The sequence below is a fragment of the Vigna unguiculata genome, chromosome 5 (assembly GCF_004118075.2).
Source record: "Vigna unguiculata cultivar IT97K-499-35 chromosome 5, ASM411807v1, whole genome shotgun sequence".
In the NCBI taxonomy this organism is placed as follows: domain Eukaryota; kingdom Viridiplantae; phylum Streptophyta; class Magnoliopsida; order Fabales; family Fabaceae; genus Vigna; species Vigna unguiculata.
Genome location: NC_040283.1, coordinates 40,380,791 through 40,395,773, shown reverse-complemented (window position 1 = coordinate 40,395,773; position 14,983 = coordinate 40,380,791). Strand labels below are relative to the sequence as shown.

Genomic DNA, 14,983 nt, shown 5'->3' with positions numbered 1-14,983 from the left:
TCTACTATCACCTAACACTGCGAAGAACCTCACAGAACCCTGAACAATCTTCTTCTTCTTCCTCACTCACAAAACAGCACAACAAACCCATTGCAAATCATGGATTCTTCTTCTCCTCAACAAAACCCTTCTCTCCCAATTGAAGACAAACCCACCCAACAACACCTCTCAACCCCCACCAAATCCCCTTCGGCCCCTGCAAAATCCACCACCCACATCGACGCGCCGCCGCCAGAGTTGCCGGATTCCGCTGGGCTACGCCGCCGCTGCAAAACCCGGGCACCCCAAGCTGCCTCCCCGAGGAACCCTCGCAAACCGAGGCGACGCTTCGAGCTCGAGGTACGAGAAGAAAAGGACTCAGGGTTGATCGAAGATGTTGGGAAACAACCCAGGAAGAGAAGACAAACCGCGCGAACTAAGAAGGAGAAACCTAACTCTGTTCCACCTTCAACCTCATCTCCAAGTACGCATTTTTTGGTGTTATGTTTTAGCTTCTTTAACTTCTCAATATTTTATCTTAATTACTTTTTCTGGGTGCCTATTTTTTTTTTCAGAAAGTGAAGAAGAGAGTGGCGGCGATTTTGATCATGTTGGGCAGATGGTTAGTGATTTGATCATGTGGAAAGATGCGTCAAAGTCAACGTTTTGGTTTGGGTTTGGGTCGCTTTGTCTTTTGTCTTCTTGCTTTACTCAAGGACTGAACTTTAGGTAGGTAATTCAATTTCTCTTTGTTTTTTTTTTTTTTGACAAAATTTAGACAGGGAACTTTATGTGTTTTCTTGTTTTTGTTTTCACCCACGTAGAGGAATATCTGTGATGTTTTGTATTTTTCAGCATTTTCTCGGCCTTGTCGCAATTTGGGATTCTCTTCTTGGGTGTTTCGTTTTTCTCGAATTCGATTTGTCAAGGGTACAATTTTTACTTTTCAATTCATAGGTTGTGCTATTATGCTTCAAACTTTTTTGTGTTTTTGTGATTATGGTGTTTTTATTTCAGAAATATGGTTGAGCAAAAGAGGGAAGTCAAGCTGAAAGAAGATGACATTTTGCGTCTTGCAAAGTTATGTCTTCCTGCAGTGAATTTTTCAATTTCAAAGATGAGGGTGCTGTTCTCAGGAGAGCCATCCATGACCCTCAAAGTAATCCTCCAAGTTCTTCTTCTCTTATATTGAGAATTTAGTTTTTCATCCCATGTAATTGTAAAATCTGTCAGCTAATATGGTACGGCCTTAGATTAAAGTAATTGTTACGAAAGTCGATAATAGGTGTTATGTGAAATGATTCAAAGGCTCAAGAACTAATAATAGAAGCCATGAGAAAGAAAGAAAGCCACACAAAACATATTTACATGCTTAACCCAACATTGGCACCACCCTATGGATTCTGGCAATACTTCACAAAACTTCACTCTCAGATTCTGGCACCACCCTATGGATTTTTGTTTATATCTCGTGGTGTAGGTAAGAATCCCCTGTTTGAAGTTCCTGCTCTGATGAGATCATGAGAATCATTCTGCCTTGAGAAGCATTCACAGTGATTGAAGCTATTCTTCCACAATAGCTCGATTGAATTTTCTTATTGAGTTCTTAACATGTCAGGTCCATGATTATTTATGCTGCCTAAGTAACTGGTTGGTGTTTTTGTTGTTGCAGGTAGTTCCTTTCCTTCTACTAGGAGCAGAGTACGGCCACCTAATTACTATTTGGAGGCTGTGTGCCATTGGTGAGGAACCCTTTTCCACCAACAATTTCTTGTCTTATAATATCCTACTAAACTGAGAAAGTTTTTATATATACATACGAACAGGATTTTTTATCAGTTTCAGTGTTCCAAAGCTCTATTCTTGCTACAGTGCTCATATAAATAAGAGAGGTAAACTCACCCCACTTGTAGGAAATTTTGTAGGTATGTCCAGTTTTTAGTGCTTAATAGAAGAAACTTTGATTATGCAGCTGAGAGCTTGAAATTATGGTTGTTGAATACATGGAGTGCTTGCACTCACAAGAAGAAAGTGTTGGCTTCAGTAATCATGGCCTTCTGGAATCTATCTTCTATCAAAACTCGAATCTTCACAAGTAAGTCCTTAGTAAGAGAGTTAGTTGGCTACTTGGAAATCGGACTCTTTATACTTGTGATGATGGTTGATTCTTGTGAAATAACTCTTTTTTTGCAGTTTTCATATTGCTGGTACTGTTCAGATATTTAAGGCAGCAGGTTACACTGCAATTTGAAGATGGAGAAACACAAGTAAGCGAGAAGGAACAGCAGAAAGCACCTGTGATGCCAGAACCAGAGGAGAAGGAACCACATAAAGCATTAGTAGTAGTTAAGGAACAAGGGAGCCAAAACTAGTACCTTATTGATTTGTGTTCTGTATCATATGAGGTTTTTGTTCCCTATTTATCCTACATGCATAATCACATGCATAATCCAGAGTGGCTCAAGTTTTCAACATATGTAGTATTGATTTTCTGGACAAACACCATATTCAATTGTGAGAAACTCATTGTTTCTGGCCAAACGCTATATTTTTCACAGAATGTGCACACCAATCGGTGTTTATTTTTACATTATCAAATACTTTTGAGGCAGTGGTGGAGCTTGAAAAAAATAGTTAAACATGATAATAATAGTATTAATATTATTTAAATGTTATATTTGTTCTTCATTAATTTATTTCATTATATATATAGAGAGATTATTATTTCTTTATATTCATTAATTTGCTAATAACACTCCTCACAGGTTTATTGTCTTGATACCCTTCGTACTTAAAAACCTATCTACAATTTTGTTAAGAAATGCGAGATATACATTAATATATACTTTTACTTGAAAATTTAAGAAAATGTCGTATTTTGTCAAAATTTATATAAATTTTTATAGAAGGAACATGATAACAACACTTCCTCAGCTCAGACTCACCCCTAAATAGTTGTTTAACTATTTTAGAGAAAATTATTTTCATATAATTAAGATGAAAACTTTCTGTTCTCTTCTAATGGGTGGTGATAAAAAAGTCAAAGAGACAAGTATTATTTATGTACATTGCTTATAAATACATTTTTTTTTCAATTCTTTAAGATATTTTAAAAAAATAATATCTCAAGAGTTCTAACTCTAGAATAGGCGATATCTCGAAATTTGAAAAGAATATATTTATGAAGGTGATCCAGGGGATCTACAAGAATTAGATGCTTCACAACCTCGATTATAAGGGTTAGCCGATGGCAGTTGACAGGAATGAGAGTCCTTTTTGCTGCATGAGATCGTGTTACGATTCATTGCTCCATTGCTGATTTCTGTGGCCTCCGCATCATGGACAAAAACTGAGGAAACCAAAACAGAACACAGAAAAAGGGTAAGAACTACCTTTGCCATTGATAATATAATGATTTCTTTGATTATTCTGGAGAAAGTTGAAGTTGATGAAGAGTTTTGGTGTTAGAGGTTTTGAGGGGTGCATGCGTTTAAATAATACGTTGTTGTTGTTGTTGTTCTAGTTGGCTTTTTTAAGGATTCTCTATATATTGTCTCGTGCATGCATGGAAGTGTATATTTAGCTACATCTATTCTTTTTTTTTTACTACTATTTGAGAACAAAGGAAGGTAATAAACAACTATTTGAAACCATTTATTTTTATTTAATGTATGATCTTCAACATAGTTATACCATACAATTTCTTTTTTGCCATTTCCTTTCATAAAATCATTTAATTTGAGTAGAACAAAAAAAAAATTACCATTTTTCAAAAACCTATTAATATACACTTTTAAGAATATATTTTAAGAAAGTAGTGCAATTTCATTTTAAAGTTATTGGAATATAGATTTTCATTTTCTGTTACTGTGTGTATGCACTGATATCATAGAATATGTCTTGTTGTCGTGTTTGTTATATTACTATTTTCTTTGACTACTGACTCACATTTTCATAATGATAGTAGAAATTTATTCTCATATTTTTCTTTATCATTTTCTGTTTTTAATATGATATCCAAAGCATTTTCTGCACAAATTTTGTACAAAAACCATCAACCTCTCCAATATATAATTACGACATCATCCTCTCCTATATATAATTACTACATTTCATTTGTTGATGTTTAGAGTATGTACAGGTGGATTTATTTTCTCAAATATAAGTATGATATATTAACTATATTCATTTAATTCAAAACTGTTAACCATATTCATTCAATTCAAAACCATAAGTCTGTATCGTATACTAATTCATGATTTTGGCTTTCTTATTTTTTCTTAAAATGAAATCATACATTTGTTGACTATTTCTGATATTTTTTTAAAACTGAAATTGCCTGACTATTTATATTTTTCTGTTGTTTTTTAAATTCGTTTTTAGCATTCAAAAAAATACACGGTTCTTTTAAAATTTGCTTATTTTTTTTAAATGAATTTTTGTATTTATTATATATATATATATATATATATATTAATGTTGTTATTCATTTAAAACAACATAAAAAAATAGAAATCGTGATTTCAATAACAATTTTAATAAAAAAACACGAAAAAAAGTTAAAAATGTATTTTGATATACAAAATAAGTAGGAAATATGTGCCTGTTTCGATACCATGTTCCACTTTCGTTCGGTTTTATTAGTGTTTATATATATATATATATATATATATATATATATATATATATATATATATATATATATATATATATATATTCAATAGATTCCAATTTTTATCTATTCTAGAAAATTATTAGATAATTTCATTCTAGAAAATGAGAGAAATGATAAAAAATATAATCTTTATTCTAGAAATTTATTGGATAATGGTAGAGACTCAAGACATTGATGACTTGAGGATGAGGTATATCATGGCAAGAGGAGGAAGGATGAGAAATATCTTAGGAGGGAGCATATTGACAGAAGAAAATTCTACATGGCTACAGGAAAAATGTTAGTCGATGTAGGAGAGAAAGAGATGAAGCTTTGGATCCACGAAAGAGGGATGACTTACAAAGAATTAGAGATAACCTTGATGATCAATATGTTTCTAAGAAGAAAGATGAGACATGGATAATGAGGGAGAGGGATGATAGGTTGAGAGATAGGGAGGATTGGCATTAGATGAAACAGTCCCATGAAGAACTCCTACCTAAGCGTGAAAGAGAAGAAGGACAAAGTTATGTAAGAAGTGGACGAGGAGTAAAAGAAAAAGCAAGGGTTGGTCATGTTAGGGCTAAAGATGAATGAAGAGAAGCAATGTATCACAATGATCAAATGAAGAGAAGAGACCAAATTTAGGATGAAAGTACATCACAAGGGGCATGACGATGCTTTTGTGCACGAAAATCAATATAGTACTAAGGAAAGGCGATCTAGGTAGGAAAGGTCAAGTAGTCATGGTGACTAATGCTTCAGATAACAAAAAAGTTAGGCATAGAGAAGGCTAAAGGAAAAGCAAAGAATGTGATGTTAGTGATCCTAATATTTTAAGCGTGTCCAAGACAAATCAAGAAAATCAAAGTGGTCCAATCCACGAGAAGGGCCTACAAGGATCTGGTGACGAAGATCGTGCTGAGCATGATATTTTAGGGCATCACTCATCCAAAAAACAACGCGAACATGTTTCCTCAAATGATGAACAACTGGATTCTCGCTGAGGATGTTCTAAATCAAAGCGTTGGACAAGCCATAGAGAAAGAGATTTCAGTATGTCCTCTTCTTCGTTGAAGTTCAAAGACATTGATAAGGATAATAATACCAACAGTGGATCTTCTGAAGCTGGAAAACCTGCAGATGATCCTGTTAATATTGTTGATGTTAATAACCAACATGTCTCGTTGGTGTTGTATCTCCCTAATGGTTCTTTCTCGAAAGACCCAACAATGATATCAGAGTTTGATTTATGTGGTGATCGACTTATGCAAGTCCTTGTATCAAAAGTAATCCTGACAGTGGGTCATGAGTCAGGTAAACGTGTCTCATTATGAAGAAAGACATTATGGAAAAATGGGTAGGGGACTCGGTAGTTAGCTTGAGGGGGAAGTACCAATACTCACACTTGAGGGGAAAATTGTTGGGAGTCCAAGTGCGAGTCTAAGTCCCATATTGAGTAAAAATGAAAAAGTTGAGCGTTATATAAAGATGAATACTCATAAATTCATTATCTTAATGTTTTGAGTTAAGAGTAGTGTTAATCATGTTGGACTCATATCTTATTGACGTTTTACCTCACTAGTGACCCTATCTCTAAATACCCAAATTGTTATTGTTAACATTTCTTACGTTTTTTTAATCTTTAAATTTTGTATTGAAAAACTTTATACTTATATGTTTTATGCGCCTTTCGTTAAAAGCAGACGTATAAGTGAGTCCTTTTTCGTCATTCTACCTTGACCTCTTCATTCTCCACGTACAAATGAAGTGTAAAATTTTAAAAGAAAAATAAAAAGTGGATCTTCAGGTGATAAAGTTGACCCAGACGATCCATTAATATTAATCTTTTCACCGTATACAGGGTATGCGTATCTTCATAAAAAAAGAAAAAAATCCTTTAGAGGAAGATTAGAAACACTAATACTTTAGTGCTAAATATCGATTCGTAAGGAATTAATTTCTTAATCTTTTAGGCTTAATATTACCTTCCTAAGTAGAAGATTAACATGGGTGAAATGATTGAAGATTTTTTTATTTATTTATATGTATAAAGTAGTACTCCAAATGTCATTTTCCCACTGTGTGCTCTCCTCATTTCAAAATACTTTTATTATTTAGCATCATATAATATAAAATTTGCTTATGTTTTTTTTAAATGAATTTTTGTATTTGTTATATATATATATATATATATATATATATATTAATGTTGTTATTCATTTAAAACAACATAAAAAAAATTGAAATCGTGATTTCAATAACAATTTTAATAAAAAACATGAACAAAAAGTAAAAAATGTATTTTGATATACAAAATAAGTAGGAAATATTTGCCCGCTCCAATACCATGTTCCATTTTCGTTCAGTTTTATTAGTGTTAATATATATATATATATATATATATATATATATATATATATATTCAATAGATTCTAATTTTTATCAATTCTAACAAATTATTGGATAATTTTCATTCTATAAAATGAGAGAAATGACAAAAAAGATAATCTTTATTTTAGAAAACTATCGGATAATGGTAAAGACTCAAGACATACGGAAAGAGATGACGACTTGAGGATAAGGTATTAAGAGTGGAGGATTACCATGACAATAGGAGGAAGGATGAGGAATATCTTAGGAGGAAGCATATTGATATAAGAAATTCTGCATGGCTACAGGAAAAATGCTAGTTGACGTAGGAGAGAAAGAGATGAAGCTTTGGATCCACGAAAGAGGGATGACCTGCAAAGATTTAGAGATAACCTTGATGATCAATATGTTGCTAGGCAGAAAGATGAGGCATGGATTATGAGGGAAGGGATGATAGGTAGAGAGATAGGGAGGATTGACATCAGATGAAACAGTCCCATGAAGAACTACTACCTAAGCATGAAAGAGAAGAAGGACGAAGTTATGTAAGAAGTGGACGAGGAGCAGAAGAAAAAGCATGGGTTGGTCATGTTAGGGCTAAAGATGAATGAAGAGAAGCAATGTATCACAATGATCAAATGAAGAGAAGAGACCACATTCAGGATGAAAGTACACATCATAAAGGGTGTGATGATGGTACTGTGCGCGAAAATCAATATAGTACTGAGGAAAGGCAGTCTAGGTAGGAAAGGTCAAGTAGTTATGGTGACTAATGCTTCAGATAACCAAAAAGTTAGGCATAGAGAAGGCTCAAGAAAAAACAAAGAACGTGATGTTAGTGATCCTAATAGTTTAGGCTTGTCCAAGACAAATCAAGAAAATCAAAGTGGTCCAATCCACGAGAAGGGCCTAAAAGGATCTAGTGACGAAGACCGTGCTGAGCATGATATTCTGGGGCATCACTCATCCAAAAAACAACGTGAAGATGTTTCCTCAAATGATGAACAATTGGATTCTCGTTGAGGATGTTCTAAATTAGAACGTTGGACACTGAGGACGTTCTAAATTAGAACGTTTAACAAGCCATAAAGAAAGAGACTTTAGTATCAACAAGTCCTCTTCTTCGTTGAAGTTCAAAGACATTGATAAGGATAATAATACCAACGGTGGATCTTCTAAAGCTGGAAAACCTGTGGATGATCCTACTAAAATTGTTGATGTTAATAACCAACATGTCTCGTTGATATTGTATCTCCCTAATGATTCTTTCTCGAAAAATCCAACAGTGACATCAGAGTTTGGTTTATGTGGTGATTGACTTAGACAAGTCCTTGTATCAAAAGTAATGTAATCTTGACAGTGGGTTAGGAATCAGGTAAGTGTGTCTCGTTAAGAAGAAAAACACTATGGAAGAATGGATAGGGTACTTAGTAGTTAGCTTGAGGGGAAAGTACCAATGCTCACACTTGATGGGGAAATTGTTAGGATTCCAAGTGCGAGTCTAAGTCCCACATTGAGTAAAAAATTTTGAGTTAAAAATGGTATCAATCCCTTACCTATACGTGTAGGTTGAGACTCATGTCTCATTGATGTTGTACCTTATTAGTGACCCTCTCTCGAAAGACTCACCATTACATTAATACTTTATTTATGAAAAATACAATAATAAAAGAGAGAGAAATGTAGGATATAAATGTAAATAAAAGTTATTTAAACTAAGAAAATAAAGACTTTTTTCTTCTATTGTAGTATTATTTTATTTAATTGTTTTACTATTTATATATTATTTTTTATTATGTTTTAACAAATAAAAAAATAGATTTTATAATAATTATGTCGCAAACAAAATTGAGTAATCGATTATCTCTTAATTATGTTTGCAATATAATTTATTATATATAGTTGTTTTTATCGCGAAAAAAACATTATGCAATTTATTAACAGTAAACATATGTTATTGTTAACATCTCTTACTTTTTTTATTCTTTAAATTTTGTAATGAAAAACTTTATACTTATACGTTCTATGCGTCTTTCATTAAAAGCAGAACGTATAAGTGAGTACTTTTTCGTCATTCTGTCCTTGACCTCTTCATTCTCCACATACCGATAAAGTGTAAAATTTTGAAAGAAAAATACAAAGCGGGTCTTCAGGTGAAAACGTTAACCGAGACGATCCATTAATATTAATCTTTTCACGTATGTAGGGAATGCGTATCTTCATAAAAAAAAAAATCCATTACACGAATATTAGAAACACTAATGGTGCTAAATATTGATTCGTAAGGAATTAATTTCTTAATCTTTTAGGCTTAATATTACCTTCCTAAGTAGAAGATTATTAACATGGGTGGAATGATCGAAGATCTTTTATATTAATATGTATAATGTAGTACTACAAATGTCATTTTCCCACTGTGTTCTCTCCTCATTTCAAAATATTTTTATTATTTAGCATCATATAATATTGTGTCAAGACAACTTTAACCAAATATAATATTTTCTACTTTTGGTTGGAACTAAAAGCATTTTTTGGGCCCCCACACGGGCTGACCTAGTCCATAAAAAGGCTTCACAGGCCCAATGCTTATTAAATCCCCAAATCCGAAATCAAACGCAGAGAGTAACTGGGTTAGGGTTTAACTTGGAATTGCTTTGGATTGGTTCTCTTCTCTCTCACGCAAAAGAAGGAAAACGAACTTAGAATCCATGGCGACAACAACGACGAAACGAAAACCGGTGTTTCTGAAGGTGGATCAACTAAAACCTGGCACCAATGGCCACACGCTGACAGTGAAGGTGGTGAGCTCTAAGCCGGTGAAGACAGTGAGCAACCGCGGCGGTCGATCATCGGTGCTCACTGCGCGACCGTCGCGCATCGCCGAGTGCCTCGTTGGCGACGAAACCGGAACCATAATCTTCACTGCTCGCAACGAACAGGGTATGCTTATGTTTGGATTTGTACGATGATGTTTGGTTTTTCTGTCCTCTGGAAACCCTTGCGTTGTGTGGTGATGGATGTTTGAATTTCAGTGTGTTTAAAGTGTTGAAGGCTATGCTTTAAAGTTGTTGACTTTTTTACAAGACTTTGTGTCCTTGCAATTCCAAGCATTTGAGACGTGAAGATTTAGGGTTTTAATAATGCTTTTCTCCGTTCTACGTGTGAGTAATCACGCCCATGTTTAAAAAGGTTTAATTTTTATTTACGGTTAAAACAAAAATGTTACTGTAGTGACAGTGTAAAATTTTTCATGGATTAATTTGAAACTTATTGAATTGGTGTGGTTTGAGAGAATCTCAGGTTGGAACATGGAAGCCTGTTCCATGTCTGTGTAGGTCATGCGTTAAAAGATATCGATGGTATTAGTGCATCCATGTATTGTAGAATAATGGGCCCAGTCTTGGTTGCATTGCAGTCGCCAAAAAAATATCAACTTTACCGCTGAGTTTGTTGTCGTTTACCATTTTTTAATACTTTTTGTTAGGTTATGTTTGTTTATCTTTCATCTTATTGGAAGTCAGTTTGTGATGTAACTAGTTGAACATAGTTTGAGGGTTTTTAAGTGAAAATCCAAGCACATCGATAATGTTTGTTTTGTAGTAGTACTCATTATCTTTTCTCTCCCACGAAAATGTTTTTACATGTATATTCTGTTCGCACATCTTTAGTGTTTGCTACATGTCTAAATGTTGCTGTTTTAGCATGTTTTGGTGTAAGTTATTAGTATGGTTTGCTTATATGGTTATTAATGCATTTCATTTTCTGCAGTGGATCTAATGAATGCTGGTGCTACTTTAACTCTGCGTAATGCAAAGATTGACATGTTCAAGGGATCGATGAGGCTTGCAGTTGATAGATGGGGGCGTATTGAGGCCACGGAACCTGCAAATTTTGAAGTTAAAGAGGATAACAATCTTTCTTTAGTTGAATATGAATTAGTTAATGTTGTTGAAGAGTGATTTTATCTTCAGGGTGAATCTTTGGTTGGGTTTACCAAAGGTTTTAATTTTTATTTTGATCATTGAACAATTGACTGCGTTGCAGTTTTCTTATGGTACAGTCTTGCTTCTTTAGTCTTAAGATTGCTGTGGTGAATTCAAGGAATTATATTTCAGGTCAGTTTTGAAAAGTGATAATGCTTATGCTTAAGTGCAAAAGTAAATATATTTGTTTCCCCGGTTAATAATGTATACCGTTTTCTTTGAGCAAACAAATAATTTTTAATTGGCATTATATTTCTAATCCCTTAGTTACCTGTACGGTTCCGTCAAACCATTTATTTTGTTAAGCAGCTGATCCAATGTTGAGCTTTTTCGAATCGAGTAAATCAATTTTCAGTCTATGAAAGTTGCATAATAAGTTTATTTATAGAGGCATAAATTAACACAACTCTATTCTTATAATCTACAGATAAAATATTTAAATAACTGATTTAAGATAATCTAAATTTAAAATATCATAACTACTTACATATATTTGTTAAATAATATAATCAGTTTTCCACAATAGCGATTTTAACACTACCTATATGGATTCAAATGCCATTTTGTTTTTGGCGTATTAAAGTTGTGCATTGGTGATGGGTTGATGTTGAATCCGGAAATGATTTCTTTGCGTGTTCAAGAGTTAGTATGTATAAGGATTCATTTCATTACCTTTGCAAAACATAGAACATTTAATAAATGCTATTTTAAATTAAATTTGATACTTTATTGTCTAAGACCTATCTTTCTGCCGAATAGTCTTTGGTTCAACTTCAAAACTGAATTAGACAATGGTCTAACACTGATCAGCTACTTATTTAATTTCAAAACTAAATTAGTACACAATAAAATTAAGTACTTTTAGTTATGGTTCAATTTCAAATATGAACTTACACGGAAACCTACTTCTGGTTCACTCAATTACCTAACAATTCGTAAAAATTTCTTTGCCGCTTTATTAAACACGACATTAAAACGTTCCAATCGGTTAATTTCAATTTAGATATTGTTTAATTTTCAATCCAATTTTAACATTATAAAATCGGTAGACTTTGCACGCTAAAACGCATACTGTGAATTTTTCAGTACTAACACAACTCTTGGGAATTAGCTATGGGTCATAGACCAAGGTTATCAGAACTTTAAAAGAATAAGAAAGAAGCTACAGATGGAAGTTCAAGCATCCAACGCATAGTGACTACAAAAACAGTCCAACTTTGACTCGTACACAAGTAAATTTTGAGCATAATCTGTATTGCATTCTGTAGTTATCACATCATGACCCCTCTCCTTCTGAAAGTTAAAAAATATAAAATAAATGAGAAAACAAAACATCACCGACCACTTCTAAATGCATAAGACGACAAAAAAATTAAACCACCTTTAATATAAGTCAAAAAATGTGAGTGAGTGTCTATGGGGTCACATTATATTTTATTAGGCATGATATGCAACTGATAGACAGAAAGCATGTATGTCACAAGCTAAGCACGGACATATAGAACTTTCCCCTCTTAGTGTAATTCGGTGTCAGTTGATTGAATAAGAAATTTTCAAATAACTTAGTCAAACATGATAAAACTTAATCCAACATGTACCAATACAATATCAACTTATTTGCCTTTAGACTCAACATCCAGGTGAATAAAATGGCAGCCTTTTCTACATCTGAACCAGAAAGAACAGAAGTGCAGGTGATCTAGGTTTTTAAAGTTCCTTTCAGCCTTTGGGACTCAAATTGTCCCTCCAATGGCTCAGTCAAAACAGTCTCACGAACCAGATTTGTATATAAAAGATTGCTTCAATCTTCAGAACATTTATCACACATCATCATTGCAATCTGATTAAACAGAAATGATCAGTATGCGCCTCCACTATCAATTGACGCTTTAAAGTATGATGCGAAATAAAATTGCACCAATTATGGTTTTCAATGACAATTTCAGCAGCAGAGTCCCACAAAAGAAAAAGTATATAATATTTCAAACAATTAAACACAAAAGGTACCTAAAACAAACTATAATCTAGACAAACCCTCACAAAATAGTTGTATGGTATTTATCTTATTGTTTTTATGTCTGAAAACGTTAATATAGTTTTATATAAACTTGGAACCTACAAAAAATTATGCCAACCAGGCAATTCTACTCGATATGCATGAACTTTGAACAATATGATTCACAAATAGGAGACAAATATTATTTTCTAGAACACAAAGTAACTAAAAAAATCCAGCTTAATGACATTCATCATGTCAACTTCAAAGAATCCAAGGGCAACAAGCTTTTTTTGGGACAGAAATCTAGCAATTCTTCCTAATAAGAATTTTTTTTTGTTTAAAGCCCAACATCAAAAGAGGTCCATGTCATCCCAACCTTGCTTCTTGATCTTCAAATAGTCTTCTCTTGGCCTACAAACAAAAGGAGTACGTACGGCTTCACTAAAAGATTTAGTTGCAGTGGGGAAAGTAGAAGATTCAGGGAATAACTTTTCCATCAATCTTAGGTACACAGGACTAATATTTACATAATGATAAGATCAAACATTATGTAGATGGACCACCTTTTTCTATCTATGAAGAATTATATGCCATACGTTTTTCCAAAGCATTACACATCAAATCTGACAGCACTATCTTTTTTTAACCCAAAAACAGAAAAGAAACACTAACTTACCCGTAAATTAAATTGAAGAAAGAACACAAGGAATCCTACAGATGTTTAGCTACCTAATTCAAAAGTAAAATTCAACTGTTAGGAAATTAAAATGATCACAGACTAGGCGACCCAAAGTGTGGGAGCACATAACGTAATACTCTCCGTAGTCCCAATTTTTTTTTTTTCGCAACATGAGCTGTAAAATATCTTCAACCTCCCCCCTCTCTCCTCTAACAACAACACTTGGTAAACTCCAATGTCAAAGCCAACAGAAAGGAGAAAAAGAAAATAGTTTTGAACATTAAGAATGCTAAACAAATCATATAATGCTGCAGACAGAAATCTTCAAAATCATTTCCACTTACCAATACCATTAAGTAAACAAATGCAAATAAACTTGATCTTTCATTCCAAAATGATTCATTACAATTCAGTAGAAGCTATACCTTCAGGAAGCCAACCGTAGCTGCGGCGAGACACAGAGAGCATGGAAGTCATCAAAGCCGAAGCAGTTGCGGTGTGGTACGGCAGCATGGATTCCACACAAAAGCTCAATTCAACGGGACACCTTCTCCCACAAAATCACATCGATCCATTATTTCATTTCCAGCATTAACATACAAACCAAATAACAATAAATTCATCACTGATACACAAAAATTAAATCCAGATAACACTACAATCCAGTTAGTTCGAACTTACATATAGCGCCTGAAAATAGTCTAAAATGTATTGTATTACAAACTCGAATTCTTAAATAAACTTAACATAACTTGTTAACGTATTTCCACGACAATTTCAAGCGAAAAAATATATACGGAAATTCCTGTAAAAACTAAATTCATAACAGTTAAACAAGTAACTCAACTGAAGTAACACTAAATTCGCCACCAATAAGCAGATAAATTACCTCAGTGTTGATTGGGAGAGAGGTTTATTGGAAGCAACACGGAACGGAGAGCGACCCGCTTTAGCTTCCGAGCCAAGACGGAACGCAGCGCGGCGACCCGAACATGATCGGAGTATCGATCTGGCGGCGGCGCCAGCGGTCGATGCCATTTCGTTGTCGGAAAATTTTAGGGTTAACGTTCGATCCACACACTCCCCACTAGTGTAGGGTTCTACAACACTAAAACCCCGCTTAACTCTTCTGCTCATGAATGAACCCCCAAAACTAAACGGGCTTTTTAAAATCTGGGCTTTTTGAAATATGGGCTTTACCAAGTCCAGAAATGGGAAAGTGTTACAATTAACAAATATAAATGTATAATAGTATATAATACAAAAGATACAAAATATCCATCAATTTACAATTTATGAGATTATATACAAATAAT

The 14,983-nt window shown here is 33.7% G+C and overlaps 3 protein-coding genes across 10 annotated transcripts; 2 read left to right on the top strand and 1 right to left on the bottom strand.

Moving 5' to 3' along the window:
- Positions 1-2,613, top strand: LOC114185659 (reticulon-like protein B17). Its single transcript, XM_028073522.1, has 8 exons — positions 1-463; positions 555-708; positions 835-909; positions 997-1,138; positions 1,652-1,721; positions 1,806-1,871; positions 1,952-2,074; positions 2,173-2,613. Exons 1-8 carry the CDS (start codon positions 100-102, stop codon positions 2,349-2,351), a joined length of 1,173 nt encoding a protein of 390 aa, XP_027929323.1. The 5' UTR covers positions 1-99; the 3' UTR covers positions 2,352-2,613.
- A 6,983-nt stretch (positions 2,614-9,596) lies between these two features.
- On the top strand, positions 9,597-11,189 carry LOC114183559 (uncharacterized protein At4g28440-like). Its single transcript, XM_028070629.1, has 2 exons — positions 9,597-9,946; positions 10,775-11,189. Exons 1-2 carry the CDS (start codon positions 9,715-9,717, stop codon positions 10,963-10,965), a joined length of 423 nt encoding a protein of 140 aa, XP_027926430.1. The 5' UTR covers positions 9,597-9,714; the 3' UTR covers positions 10,966-11,189.
- Positions 11,190-12,040: 851 nt separating this feature from the next.
- LOC114183002 (protein NUCLEAR FUSION DEFECTIVE 6, chloroplastic/mitochondrial-like) lies at positions 12,041-14,795 on the bottom strand. 8 transcript variants are annotated; one of them, XM_028069825.1, is made up of 4 exons: positions 14,557-14,795; positions 14,093-14,214; positions 13,665-13,717; positions 12,041-12,282 (listed from the first exon to the last, which is right to left on the bottom strand). In XM_028069825.1, the coding sequence occupies exons 1-3, from the start codon at positions 14,703-14,705 to the stop codon at positions 13,710-13,712; spliced, it is 279 nt and encodes a 92-aa protein (XP_027925626.1). In that variant the 5' UTR covers positions 14,706-14,795; the 3' UTR covers positions 12,041-12,282; positions 13,665-13,709. The 8 variants fall into 8 exon arrangements, with proteins under 8 accessions (XP_027925626.1, XP_027925619.1, XP_027925622.1 ...); XM_028069818.1 differs by lacking the exon at positions 13,665-13,717 and adding an exon at positions 13,365-13,399; XM_028069824.1 differs by lacking the exon at positions 12,041-12,282 and adding an exon at positions 12,393-12,829.
- Positions 14,796-14,983: the final 188 nt, after the last annotated feature.

Excerpts from the sequence above, each read along its gene's own strand:
- LOC114183002 (XM_028069818.1), bottom strand. The coding sequence starts at position 14,705 with ATGGCATCGACCGCTGGCGCCGCCGCCAGATCGATACTCCGATCATGT. Across the intron at positions 14,215-14,556 it reads CTCTCCCAATCAACACTGAG|GTGTCCCGTTGAATTGAGCT; the intron begins GTAATTTATCTG and ends TTGTGGGAGAAG. Across the intron at positions 13,400-14,092 it reads CTACGGTTGGCTTCCTGAAG|GCCAAGAGAAGACTATTTGA; the intron begins GTATAGCTTCTA and ends TTTTGTTTGTAG.
- LOC114183559 (XM_028070629.1), top strand. The coding sequence starts at position 9,715 with ATGGCGACAACAACGACGAAACGAAAACCGGTGTTTCTGAAGGTGGAT. Across the intron at positions 9,947-10,774 it reads CACTGCTCGCAACGAACAGG|TGGATCTAATGAATGCTGGT; the intron begins GTATGCTTATGT and ends CATTTTCTGCAG.
- LOC114185659 (XM_028073522.1), top strand. The coding sequence starts at position 100 with ATGGATTCTTCTTCTCCTCAACAAAACCCTTCTCTCCCAATTGAAGAC. Across the intron at positions 910-996 it reads TCGAATTCGATTTGTCAAGG|AAATATGGTTGAGCAAAAGA; the intron begins GTACAATTTTTA and ends TTTTTATTTCAG. Across the intron at positions 1,139-1,651 it reads AGCCATCCATGACCCTCAAA|GTAGTTCCTTTCCTTCTACT; the intron begins GTAATCCTCCAA and ends TTGTTGTTGCAG.